We start from the raw sequence: 12940 nt of genomic DNA, 5'->3' as shown, positions 1-12940 counted from the left end.
TCAGATTTTCTGTCGTCAGTATATAGGAATGCAAGAGATTTCTGTGCATTAATTTTGTATCCTGCTACTCTACCAAATTCATCAATTAGCTCCAGTAGTTTTCTGGTAGCATCTTTAGGATTTTCTATGTATAGTATCATGTCATCTGCAAACAGTGCCAGTTTTACTTCTTCTTTTCCGATTTGGATTCCTCTTATTTCTTTTTCTTCTCTGACTGCTGCGGGTAAAACTTCCAAAACTATGTTGAATACTGCTGAGAGTGGGCACCCTTGACTTGTTCCTGATCTTAGAGAAAATGGTTTCAGTTTTTCACCTTTGAGAAGGATATTGACTGTCAGTTTATCATATATGTCCTTTATTAAGTTGAGGTAGGTTCCCTCTGTGCCCACTTTCTCGTGAGTTTTTGTCATAAGTGGGTGATGAATTTTGTTGAAAGCTTTTTCTGCATCTACTGAGATTACCATATGGTTTTTATCCTTCAATTTGTTAATATTGTGTATCACATTGATTGATTTGTGTATACTGAAGAATCCTTGCATTCCTTAGATAAACCCCACTTGATCATGGTGTATGACCCTTTTAGTGTGCGGTTGGATTCTGTGTGCTAGTATTTTGTTGAGGATTTTTGCATCTATGTTCATCAGAGATATTGGCCTGTAGTTTTCTTTTTTTGTGACATCTTTGTCTGGCTTTGGTATCAAGGTGATGGTGGCCTTGTAGAATGAGTTTGGGAGTGTTCTTCCCTCTGCTGTATCTTGGAAGCGTTTGAGAAGGATAGGTGTTAACTCTTCTCTAAATGTTTGATAGAATTCGCCTGCGAAGCCATCTGGTCCTGGGCTTTTGTTTGTTGTTTTTGTTTTTTGTTTAATCACAGTTTCAATTTCAGTGCTTGTGATTGGTCTGTTTATATTTTCTATTTCTTCCTGGTTCAGTCTTGGAAGGTTGTGCTTTTCTAAGAATTTGCCCATTTCTTCCAGGTTGTCCATTTTATTGGCATAGAGTTCCTTGTAGTAATCTCTCATGATCCTTTGTATTTCTGCAGTGTCAGTTGTTACTTCTCCTTTTTCATTTCTAATTCTGTTGATTTGTCTTCTCCTTTTTTTTCTTGATGAGTCTGGCTAATGGTTTATCAATTTTATCTTCTCAAAGAACTAGCTTTTAGCTTTACTGACCTTTGCTATCGTTTCCTTCATTTCTATTTCATTGATATCTGATCTGACCTTTATGATTTCTTTCCTTCTACTAACTTCGGGGTTTTTTGGTCCTTCTTTCTCTAATTCCTCTAGGTGTAAGGTTAGGTTGTTTGAGATATTTCTTTTTCCTTCAGGTAGGATTGTATTGCTATAAACTTCCCTCTTAAAATTGCTTTTGCTGCATCCCAGAGGTTTTGTGTCATGGTGTTTCTATTGTCATTTGTTTCTAGGTGTTTTTTGATTTCCTCTTTGATTTCTTCAGTGATCTCTCGGTTATTTAGTAGTGTATTGTTTAGCCTCCATGTGTTTGTATTTTTTACAGATTGCTTTCCTGTAACTGATATCTAGTTTCAAAGCGTTGTGGTTGGAAAAGATACTTGATACAATTTCAATTTTCTTAAATTTACTAAGGCTTGATTTGTGACCTATGATATGGTCTATCCTGGAGAATATTCCATGAGCACTTGAGAAGAAAGTGTATTCTTCTGCTTTTGGATGTAATGTCCTATAAATACCAATTAAGTCCATCTTGTTTAATGTCATTTAAAGCTTGTGTTTCCTTATTTATTTTCATTTTGGATGATCTCTTCATTGGTGAAAGTGAGGTGTTAATACCCCTACTATGATTGTGTTACTGTCGATTTCCCTTTTATGGCTGTTAGCATTTGCCCTATGTATTGAGGTGCTCCTATGTTGGGTGCATAAATACTTACAATTGTTATATCTTCTTCGAGTGATCCCTTGATCATTATGTAGTGTCTTTTTGGTCTCTTGTAATAGTGTCTATTTTAAAGTCTGTTTTGTCTGATATGAGAATTGCTACTCCAGCTTTCTTTTGATTTCCATTTGCATGGAATATCTTTTTCCATCCCCTCAGTTTCAGTCTGTATATGTCCCTAGATCTGAAGTGGGTCTCTTGTAGACAGCATATATATGGGTCTTGTTTTTGTATCCATTCAGCCAGTCTATGTCTTTTGGTTGGAGCATTTAATCCATTTACATTTAAGGTAATTATCGATATGTATGTTTCTATTCCCATTTTCTTAATTGTTTTAGGTTACTGTAGGTCTTTTCCATCTCTTGTGTTTCCTGCCTAGAGAAGTTCCTTTAGCATTTGTTGTCAAGCTGGTTTTGTGGTGATGAATTCTCTTAGTTTTTGCTTGTCTGTAAAGGTTTTAATTTCTCTGTTGAATCTGAATGAGATCCTTGTGGGTAGAGGAATCTTGGTTGTAGGTCTTTCCCTTTCATCACTTTAAACATGTCCTGCCACTCCCTTCTGTCTTGCTGAGTTTCTACTGGAAGATCAGCTGTTAACCTTATGGGGATTCCCTTGTATGTTATTTGTTGCTTTTCCGTTGCTGCTTTTAATATTTGTTCTTTGCATTTAATTTTTGATAGTTTGATAAATATGTGTCTTGGCGTGTTTCTCCTTGGATTGATCCTGTATGGGACTCTCTGTGCTTCCTGGACTTGATTGACTATGTCCTTTCCCATGTTAGGGACAATTTCAACTATAATCTCTTCCAATATTTTCTCAGTCCCTTTCTTTTCCTCTTCTTCTTCTGGGACCCCTATAATTCGAATGTTGGTGCGTTTAATGTCCCAGAGATCTCTGAGACTGTCCTCAATTCTTTTCATTCTTCTTTTTGTTTATTCTGCTCCCTGGCAGTTACTTGCACCATTTTATCCTCCAGCTCACTTATCCATTCTTCTGCCTCAATTATTCTGCTATTGATTCCTTGAGTATTTTTTTTTTCTTTTTTTTTTTGCATTATGCAGGCCTCTCACTGCTGTGGTCTCTCCCGTTGAGGAGCACAGGCTCTGGACGCGCAGGCTCAGCGGCCATGGCTCACAGGCCCAGCCGCTCCGCGGCATGTGGGATCTTCCCAGACTGGGGCATGAACCTGTGTCCCCTGCATCGGCAGGCGGACTCTCAACCACTGCGCCACCAGGGAAGCCCCCTTGAGTATTTTTAATTTCAGTAATTGTGTTGCTCATCACTGTTCGTTTGCTCCTTAGTTCTTCTAGATCCTTGATAAATGTTTTTTGTATTTTCTCCATTCTGTTTTTGAGATTTTGAATCATTTTTACTATCATTACTCTGCACTCTTTTTCAGGTAGGTTGCCTATTTTGTCGTCATTTATTTGTCTTGCAGGTTTTTACCTTACTGCATCGTCTGCAACATAGTTTTTTGTTGTTTCTTTTTTTTTTTTTTTTTTTGATGGATGGTGCTGTATTCCTGTCTTACTGGTTGTTTGGCCTGAGATGTCCAGCACTGGAGTCTGCAGGCAGTTGGATAGAGCCAAGTCTTGGTGCTGAGATGAGGACCTCCAGGAGGTGTCACTCCAATTAATATTCTCTGGGGTCTTATGTTCTCTGTTAGTCCAGAGATTTGAACTCAGAGCTCCCACCACAGGAGCTCAGGCCTGACCTCCGGCCTGGGAACCAAGATTCCGTAAGCCTCATGGGGGAGGGGAGGGGAGGGGAGGGACAGATCAGTACAATATCAAAGAATAGAAAACAAGATACAATTAGAAAGATATGAAATATATTAGAAAAAATAAAACTATAATTGAAACAACTGTAACAAAATAAAACCACAACAGAAAAAAAAAAAGGGTGGAGGGCGGGAACAAGGCAAAACAAGAGAAGAATAACAAAGTATAAAGAGTAAAAAAATAAGAAATGCTGCCCACAACTCTTTACTGGCAATTTTGCTTACCACACTGAGACTACATCCTGAGATGGCAGTCTACAGTGCAGCATTATACCCATCAAAGAGCACAATTACCAAGTAAGAGGCATTTGTTACAAGGTTAAAATAAAAGTTCAGGGTGTTACAAACTCATACAAACCAAGTAATGCCTGTGTATAAAACAGATCTAAGAGGAACAAGTGAGTTGAAGAGAGAAGAGGGAGTCAGAAGGTCCAGAATCCCTTAGCCTTGCCTGCTTAAAAAAAAGAAGTGACACACACAAAACTTCAAGGGAAGAAAAACGTTAGTTTAACTAAATTCTAGAGAACCTGGCAGAAATCACATATGTATGTATTCTGCTACCAAAATATTTAATGACTGTAAACACTAATCACTCTTTCTTACCTATGGTTGGGTTATTAGTCGCATATTGAGAGAGCAGATCTTCATCAGTTTCCTCATGCTTTTCATTTGGAGCAAAGTCTTTCTTAGAGAAGCTGCTCTTCTTCCTTTTTAAAAGGGTTGTTTTACTTTCAGGTTGGTCTGAAACTGGAATTTCCACGGGCTGGTAGTTAGCATGGATATATGGCTCTTCAGGAAGCATATTACCTTTACTAAAACACTCTAGCAACCATTTTGCTCCCACTACGTGAGGCCTACAAAAATAGTACATAGTTATATATTAGTTTAAACTATAAGGACCACAATCCCACTTGTCATGCAGTTTACATAATTGCCAGGACATTCAATTTAAAAAAAATTATCACAGAGTAGAAATTGCTTTGAATTAAAAACTGACAAAACCTGTGGGCTGATTTATCCCAAAACTGCTTCAATTCATCATCATAATCTCCCACAATAACATGAGTTACATCTTCATTGAGCTGATTAAAGCGAACTCCACCTCCACTGTTAATAAGTCTTCTCAGTTTATCTAGCTTTCTGCCACTAAAACCGCAAAGATAGATCTGCAAAGAAAGAAAACATTTACTTTAGATTAATGTATTTAAAATGACTTATTTCTCTCAATAGAAACCTATTTATTAAAAGCATATATCTAAATCCATTGTGCGTGAATAAGACAACTCTTGTTTACACTTTAAGATACATTAAGAAGTGACGTATATTCTGAAGGTCTGAATTTTAAAATATTCTTAAATTTTATCATTTCTTCACAATCCCATAGCATTATTACCCTTTACAGTAGACACTACTTGATAAGTATTCTGAGGCTTTAAATAAAATAGAAGCCAGAATAATTCAATTATCTTCTGAACATTAGTGCATAGCAATTTCTAAAATCAGGTAGCTTCTTAAATTGTTCTTACCACTTTTAAATTTTAAAGTAATTAGAGAAATAAACTGGCATTAAACACTTGAATTCAGAAAAGCTAGGTTTAAATTTTGGTTCAGCTGCCAATGATTAACCACATGACCAGCTCAAGATACTCAGACTCTTTAAACCAATTTTCTTACTTATATATTGAGATATCTTTTTCACAGAGTTGATTAAACAAGAAAATTTAAGTCAAAGAGCTAAGCAGAATGCTTAGGATGATATGTAAGCAGTAACTTATTTTTAACTATCAATATGTATATATATACTTTTGGAGGCACGGATGGGGTTATGTATGTATTTAAACCAATTTAATCACTATAACAATCTTCTTCAACTCTATTTTACATAACGTGTCTTTAAAAAACTTCTTAATGACCAATCTATTCCTAACTGCATTTATATCCCAAACTAAATAACCTCCATCACTAGAATACACTTTAACAAAAATGAGGAATCATATGTTTTTCTATACGAATAATTAAGTCATATTCAGAATTAGTATAGTCTAGATAAAAGATTACACAACACACTTCCTGTTCTGCTAGTAAACTGCTAAGTTTTAAAAGTATAGAAAGGAAGGTAATTTGCCCAATTTCCTTAACAATAAAATAAGGTTAAATCTTTGCTACTCTAGAATTAATGCTTAGCCTATTGATTCTACAAACAAGAATATATTAAGTATTCAGTTCTAGGAGATATATATATGATGATCCCAACAAAGGCACTTATAAGATAGTTACTCAGACACTAAAAAATAAAATAGCCCAAGAGATATTAAACAAAGCAGTACATCTAATGGTTAGGAATATAGGCTTTGGAGTAGATGTCTGGCTACTTAATGTCTGTGAGATTCTGAACAGGAAATTTAATCCTCTAAGTATCAGTCTCAATATTATCTGTTTTAGAGTTATTTGTTGGAATTAAATGGGATTATATATAAAACGTATCAACAATGTATATGAAATAATTAGCACACTGTCTAGTATGTTATAAACACTTAATAAATGATAGCTATAAATAAAAATTCATTAAGTGGTTCAGAAACTAAATGCTCTCAAAACACAGTAGATGCAAAGATTAAGGTAGTTATTAGGAAGGTTCAGAGAAGAGTTGAAAAAAATGATATGAACTTTTAATGGATGAGAGATGAAGGTACACCCCAGGCATAGAGCCCCTAAGCTAAAAGATAGACATGGCCTAATGAGTGCATCTGCTTAGCTAGAGTGGAGGGCTTATGTAAATGAGGAACAAGCCCAACTCTAAAGGGTCTTCAAAGTGAAGCTACAAGTACTAAAGTATATTATCACTTACTGCATTTATTACATGATAAAGACATACCCGACAACCATCTAATAAATCTTCAGGTGCCTGAAATGCACTGACATCCAGATTTTCAAGTGTAGGCTCCACTTTGCTATTAAGAACTGAACTACATATCGATTCATTTATGCAACTTGCACTGATGTTGGAAATATGGCTGACATCTGAAAGAGCATAACCTACATATTGAAAACAAAGATGTAATTTATGGAGATAAAATAATTGTGATTACATATTTTCCTACACATGAACTTTTCCTATACAAAAAGAGCCATGAACAATTTCTAAAGTAAGATTCAAATGCTTTTACTGAAATCTTGGTGGCAAAGTATGAAAAGGGAAAATGAAACTAATTAAGGCTCATATCTTATTTAAATGAAAATATATTTAATACATTCTCTTAATAGTGACTTGCTTCCAATAAAAATCTGAAGTTGCTGGCTTTAAGTCCAGGAAAGTTACATTTGCAAAAAAATTTATAACATTTGTTAAACTGCCAACATTAATACCTCCAAAACAGAAATGGTTTTAAATTTTATATGAATACAGATGATCTATAACAATTGCAGCAAACTAATAAAGAAAATGTACTAATACCTGCCAGTCAAGTTTTAAAAAATTAATTCTCTTAAGTCTTTATTAACATTCTTAATTTCTTTAATAATCTTGTGCATTACATGAGGGTATGAAAGTACGCACTCATTATAAAAAGAAATATCAGGAGTTCTGGACTAATTTTTTAATACAATTCGGTTATTTTATTATACAATTATACCTGGAAGCATAGCAAGAAAAGATGGAATTTCCTACTGTACCTCCCTGATCCTATTAACAAATCAATTCTTACACAGAAAACTGACTGTCTTAAAACTGATTGTTTACTTTAATCCGAAAGATACTTACTATTAGTTGTGTTGATCTGGCCAGTAGGAGTTGAAGTATCAGGCATAGTCTTTGCTTCTGGTCTAGGCTCTGTCTTATATATGGATTCATCCTGACAAAAACCTTTCTCAACACTGTCAAAAAACCACTGCACAGTCACACAGTGTACATTCCATCTCCTGGCACATTCATATTTTTGACCTATTATGTTCATTAAGAAAGAGAAACAGAGAGAGAGAGAAATGCAAACCATTAAAATCTTTGCAGAAATATTTAAATGACAGGTTATAAAAAAAATCTACCTGGGACAAAATTAAAGTTACCAGCAATTACTCTTACTTTTAACAGTATACTATAGTGTATTAAAAGGTAATATATTAGGTTATTGCTCAATTATATTTTCTATGTGTTGTTAAATACACATGCTATGATGCTATGTGAGGGGGTTTATCTTTTACAAAACTGCACAGAGACAGAGGCAACTGTGGGGTAACTCAATATTTTCGAGTACAGCCTCCATCATTTAAATTCTTTAAACCATTTTCTTAATCTGTAACATGGGGATAACTCACAGAATTATGTGGTTTAATAAACTGTATAAAATAACCGTGAAAATTATAAATGTCTGCAATATAAAAAACAGCAACTTTCAAGAGACTATTCCTATGTCAACAGGATTCTACTTGAAGTCCAGGATAGAGAGGCAAATAGTTAAATAAGTCATATTAAAAATACGTATCTTTTATTGCCTTAAAAAAACTTTTTAACACAATGTATTTTGAAATGGTATAGAGAAACTGAGGACAATATATAGTAAACAATAACAAGAAAGGTTTCTTTGACGTTCATGAGAGCTGAGAGATGTACTGTCTTTAGATTCAGAAAACCAATAGCAGTTATCAACTTTACTCACAATCATAATATCATAATTGGCCATACCCAAAGTTCTCACTTAAAGACAATTATTAATTTTAATTTTTTCCCTAATTTTACTTATTTAGGGAGCTTAATAAAACACAGTACAGATATAAAAAGATATAATAAAATTATTAATAAAACTCTGCTCTTATCAATTTTTATATATTTTAAGAGTACTGGTAAAAAATATTCTCCAGAATAAACGTTATAGAACACCAAAATTAACTGCAATTTTAAGGAATTCTTCTTCTTGGTAATATATTTTTCTTCTTTTAGTTGTCTCATGTTCTGCAAGGTGCATCTTCAAGTTAAAACTTGTAGTTCATTGAGTAAGGTTAATTCATTCAACTAAAAACTAAGCCAAGCCTTTAAAATTTATAATTAGAAAGAAATGTAATTTAGCGACATCTATTAGCTTTCTTGTCATTCATCCAAATCTCTCATCTCTTAAGTACTGGGTAACCGTGTGGGGACTTAAAAAACAAACAAAAAAAGATCTGAAAATAAATTTAGATAAAACCCCACTGGAAATTTTTGTTTTTTAATATTTATTCAATGACCTGATAAAGACTTGGGAAGTCATGTAAGTTTTCTAAAGATTATAAACCAAACTATGTTTGCAAGAAAAAAAACCATAGCAGATTTATGACATGTCAGAAATAAAAGGTATTCTATAATGATCTTAAAATGTTAAATAGTAGAAAATGTTGCATTTGTTCATTTGGGAAACAGTTTTTTTTACCTTTTGGTTCTTGCACAATGAGGTGTGTACACTCATTCATTTTCAACTGTCCCATATATTGACCTCCATGCTTAACTGTGAGTTGCTGAACTGCTTTCCTGTCTAAGCCACGTAAGCCAGTGACACAGATTATGCAACCAAGAAAAATAGGACACTTGAAGTCTTCCATGTCTATATCGGTATATCTAACTATTTTTCTGGGGAAAACAAACAATAAAAAAGAAAAAAACATTAACATATTAAATATACCAGATAGTTTAAATTTACCAGAAGAATAATGACAAACAACAGAAATATCACTAATGCTTTCCTCATTTTTTAGGATTTTAATCATTATTAAGAAAAGGGAAACTGATAAACACACTTTGAATGATACTAATTCCTCATGTAGCTCAAACCATGTCTCTAATAAAAACTAATGTTTCAGAGTCTCTCAAATAAAACTGTTTTACGGGAAAATATATATTTCATTAACTGTAAATCCATGCTGGTGAAAGTGGTGCATTTTCCAAAATTATAAGTCTAAATTTCTACCTAAAAACCCAAAGGTTCCTTGGTTGCCTACTAGAAAAACAGACTTTTAATTCCTCCATTATACTATATAAATAATAAGGAATGCTTTTTGGCAGAATGCCAACAAAAATATCATTATCATTCTGTTGCAGTGCTAGGCAGATGTGCTGACGAAACAGGCTAGGAATGAGGGTGCCAACATGGAGATGTGCTTAGGATGTGCTAGATGGTGTTGAAAGGAAGACTGGAAAATGCCTGTTTAATTCAAACAGTGGTACCTGGACTTATTGGTTGTTAATCTAATTCTAATGGAAACTCAATTCTATCCTTTGAAATAGGCTCTAAGCTCCATGAGGGCAGGGATGCTGTCCTGTTCTGCTCTCCACTTATATCTAATGCCTAACTCAGGCCAGGTACATAAAATGGGCTCAGTTAATGTTTACTGAATGATCACATCTCAGTTAATGGCTTATATGTGTTTATATTCAACCTTATCCCTCCCTCTTTTGGGAGGGAATACGAATGCCAAAGTGGCTAAAATTTACTCTCCATCTTAACATGTTAGCACAGTATTGAAGGATAAACGCAACATAAAAGCTACAGTTGCCACACTGATTTTCTCAACTATTTTATAAATGTTTACTTCTGAAAACCATTTTATTATCAAAGCATTGCTTACCTTGTAGCTAATGCTAAAGCCCATAGCCCATTCCACCTATCAACTTATACCTCGATAATAAGAGCTTGTAGATTACCTTTTGTTTTCATTGGAGAGAAGAGTAATGATCCTATTTTTGTCCCCAAATAACAAATCCAAAGAGGATACCATAAAACCTCCCCTATGAAAACCCACAATGTGCCAAAGTGATTGAATGTATCATTTATTCAAATCTAGAAAATATCTGAATATCTTTCTTACTTCTCTTGTGACTTCTCCCAAAGTGTTTTTACCCAAGAAGGAAGTAAAATAGGTTTCTTCAGGTTTGCAGCAACTAAATACTTTTTGCTACCAACTTCTCCTGCAATAAGGTGAGTTACTGATATGTTAAGGTCTCTGTATATGCGTCCACCCATCATTTGTACATATTTATGAACTTCTTCCTATAGCCCCAAAAGAAAATATATTGTTAATACTGAAACAAACAATATCTCTTCCATTTTTTTATACAATACCCCATAAACATCTTTTGTTGTTAGCTTGAATGCACAAATGTTTCTCACCACTATAAAGTTAAATAATTAATGAAATTACTTTTTGGAAGATAAAGTATAAATTTTAGAATAATTACCTTTATATACATTATTTTCCTACATTTATCTCTTGCAACTCCATGAATTTAATTATGTTGGTTCTACAGTAAACACTATATAATATACTACATACACATTGATACTTAAAAAATACAAATTATATATAGAATATATAAAAACATATATTATATGTAAATCTCAATCCTTTTTTAAAAGATTAAGCAACTACGGTGGAAAAATGTGACTCAAAAACAAACAGGGAAAATTACACAAGGAAAAAAGTGAGTTTCCTTTTTAAATCAAAACAAAAAACTTCAACTAGCCAGTTTGCAATAAAAGATTCCACTGTATTCAATTTATTAAAAAATAAAAAAAGATATACACTGTCATCTTGACTTAGTTATCAGTCATAAACACCAAGTCAAGGTCTTTCAAAATATACCCTACACAGTGACAAGTTAAGTGTGGAAATACATACATATTGACCATGATATTCCACTCAATACTGCAACACCTACCCTTTTATCATTTTCCAGGCTTGTACAAGATATGGTTACATCAGACATAACCATGTTATAAACTGGATGTTCAGCTCTTGGGACACATCGTTGGTGGTGCATACAAAATATGACTACTTGAGGACCAACAATTCTGCAGCCAAGCTACAAAAACAGAGAAAGTTTACTAAGTAGAAAAAGACCTCCAGTCTTATAAAATTACATTTTGTAATACTGTATTTACCAATTCTTTACAGAAGTTGATGACCACTGCAGAAAAACCACCAAATTTTTACAAGAAAAAAAAAAACCATTATATAACTTCTCAGACACATCACACGTTAACATACACACACAAGCAAATCAAACAATGCAGGCTATCAAAAGAAATAAGCTCCAAAAGCCACACTCACTCAAAATTGCCATTAAAATTCTAACTTCTGAAACAAACACAATCTTAGTGATAGGAGATATGAGTAACAGTCTTATGCCATAATAATTAGGAAATATCTACATTTACTTTTCAAATGAAGCAGCCAGCCAATGAAGCGGTTAAAAAGTGTTGAGAGCCCAACTAACCCCCCTGTAAAAAACCTATTCTGCTACAAAAAATGTATAATCCTAGGCAGTTCCTACATTTGCTTTTTAAATACTTTGTTCGCAACTCAATGTCTTTCCAAGAAAGACCTACAAAGACTTCTCCTAAGGTATCACTTTCACTGATAACTGAGAAACGTGACAATCTTGCTCAACATCAGCACATCCAACCCAGACTAAAAAGCCTACAGCTGCCAAAGTCACCAAAGCATGACCGATGTAAATATCTACAGGGTAAATGATTATTGCTATCTTTTCCATCAGTCATAAGAAAACTGAGTTTTCTATGCTATTGATTCTATCTTACAAGCGGTGTTATTTCCAAAAGGAGGGTAAGACCAACAATGCTTTTGGCAAAGGTGGGCACAGACCTTCCATATACTGTACAGACAGTACTGCATCTACCTACTCTTCTATGCTTTCTTCTCCTTCAAACAAGAATCACTTCTTTGTAATCTGGATGTAATTACAGCCAGTTTACTTTTATTTCAATGCTTCTCTCTTGTCCAGACACCGAAAAAGTAATGAGTCAGTAGACTCTAGAATCAACAAAAAGAAATAAGATGGCTCAATGGTATATTAGCAATGCTCGGTCCCCAAATGCTTCCTTTAGCATATAATTTTTCAGACCCTATACAAAGTACAGGTACTAAAATTCAAGAGCACACAGGAAAGACAGTAAGTAACCCAGGATTATGTTGAAGTCTTTTCCTACTCTACTATTTTTCCCTAATATATCTTGTAATCAAACTGAGTTTAAGTACAGTAGCACTCCATCAATAAAATGCTTCATTACTACAGGGTTAAATTATTCTAAGTGAAGTTAAATTCCCTGAAATATAAAAATTACATACTAACCAAAGCCTACTGTAATATGATTTACCTTGAAAAATACTATTCTGGTCTTCTAAAACCAAAGGATTCCTCTCAATTCATAATATGCAAACTACTTCATGATTAGTAAAGAACTTACGTCCACTGAAGCAAAAACA

The 12940-nt window shown here is 33.9% G+C and overlaps 1 protein-coding gene across 1 annotated transcript in view; it reads right to left on the bottom strand.

Annotated features, from left to right (window-relative positions):
* The window catches only part of TOPBP1 (DNA topoisomerase II binding protein 1), a 77582-nt gene that overhangs the window by 61370 nt on the left and 3272 nt on the right, over positions 1–12940 (bottom strand). The window contains exons 4-10 of the mRNA XM_082839221.1: positions 11373–11516; positions 10523–10704; positions 9091–9287; positions 7452–7631; positions 6567–6727; positions 4694–4857; positions 4295–4545 (exon numbers count right to left, since the gene is read on the bottom strand). Of these exons, the coding sequence (XP_082695347.1) occupies positions 4295–4545; positions 4694–4857; positions 6567–6727; positions 7452–7631; positions 9091–9287; positions 10523–10704; positions 11373–11516 (1279 nt within the window). The remainder of the gene's footprint in view (positions 1–4294; positions 4546–4693; positions 4858–6566; positions 6728–7451; positions 7632–9090; positions 9288–10522; positions 10705–11372; positions 11517–12940) is intronic.

Source organism: Leucopleurus acutus (assembly GCF_964270905.1).
Source record: "Leucopleurus acutus genome assembly, chromosome: 5".
Lineage (NCBI taxonomy): Eukaryota > Metazoa > Chordata > Mammalia > Artiodactyla > Delphinidae > Leucopleurus > Leucopleurus acutus.
The sequence above is the reverse complement of the archived record's forward strand: the minus strand, read 5'-3'. Positions and strand labels throughout refer to the sequence as shown.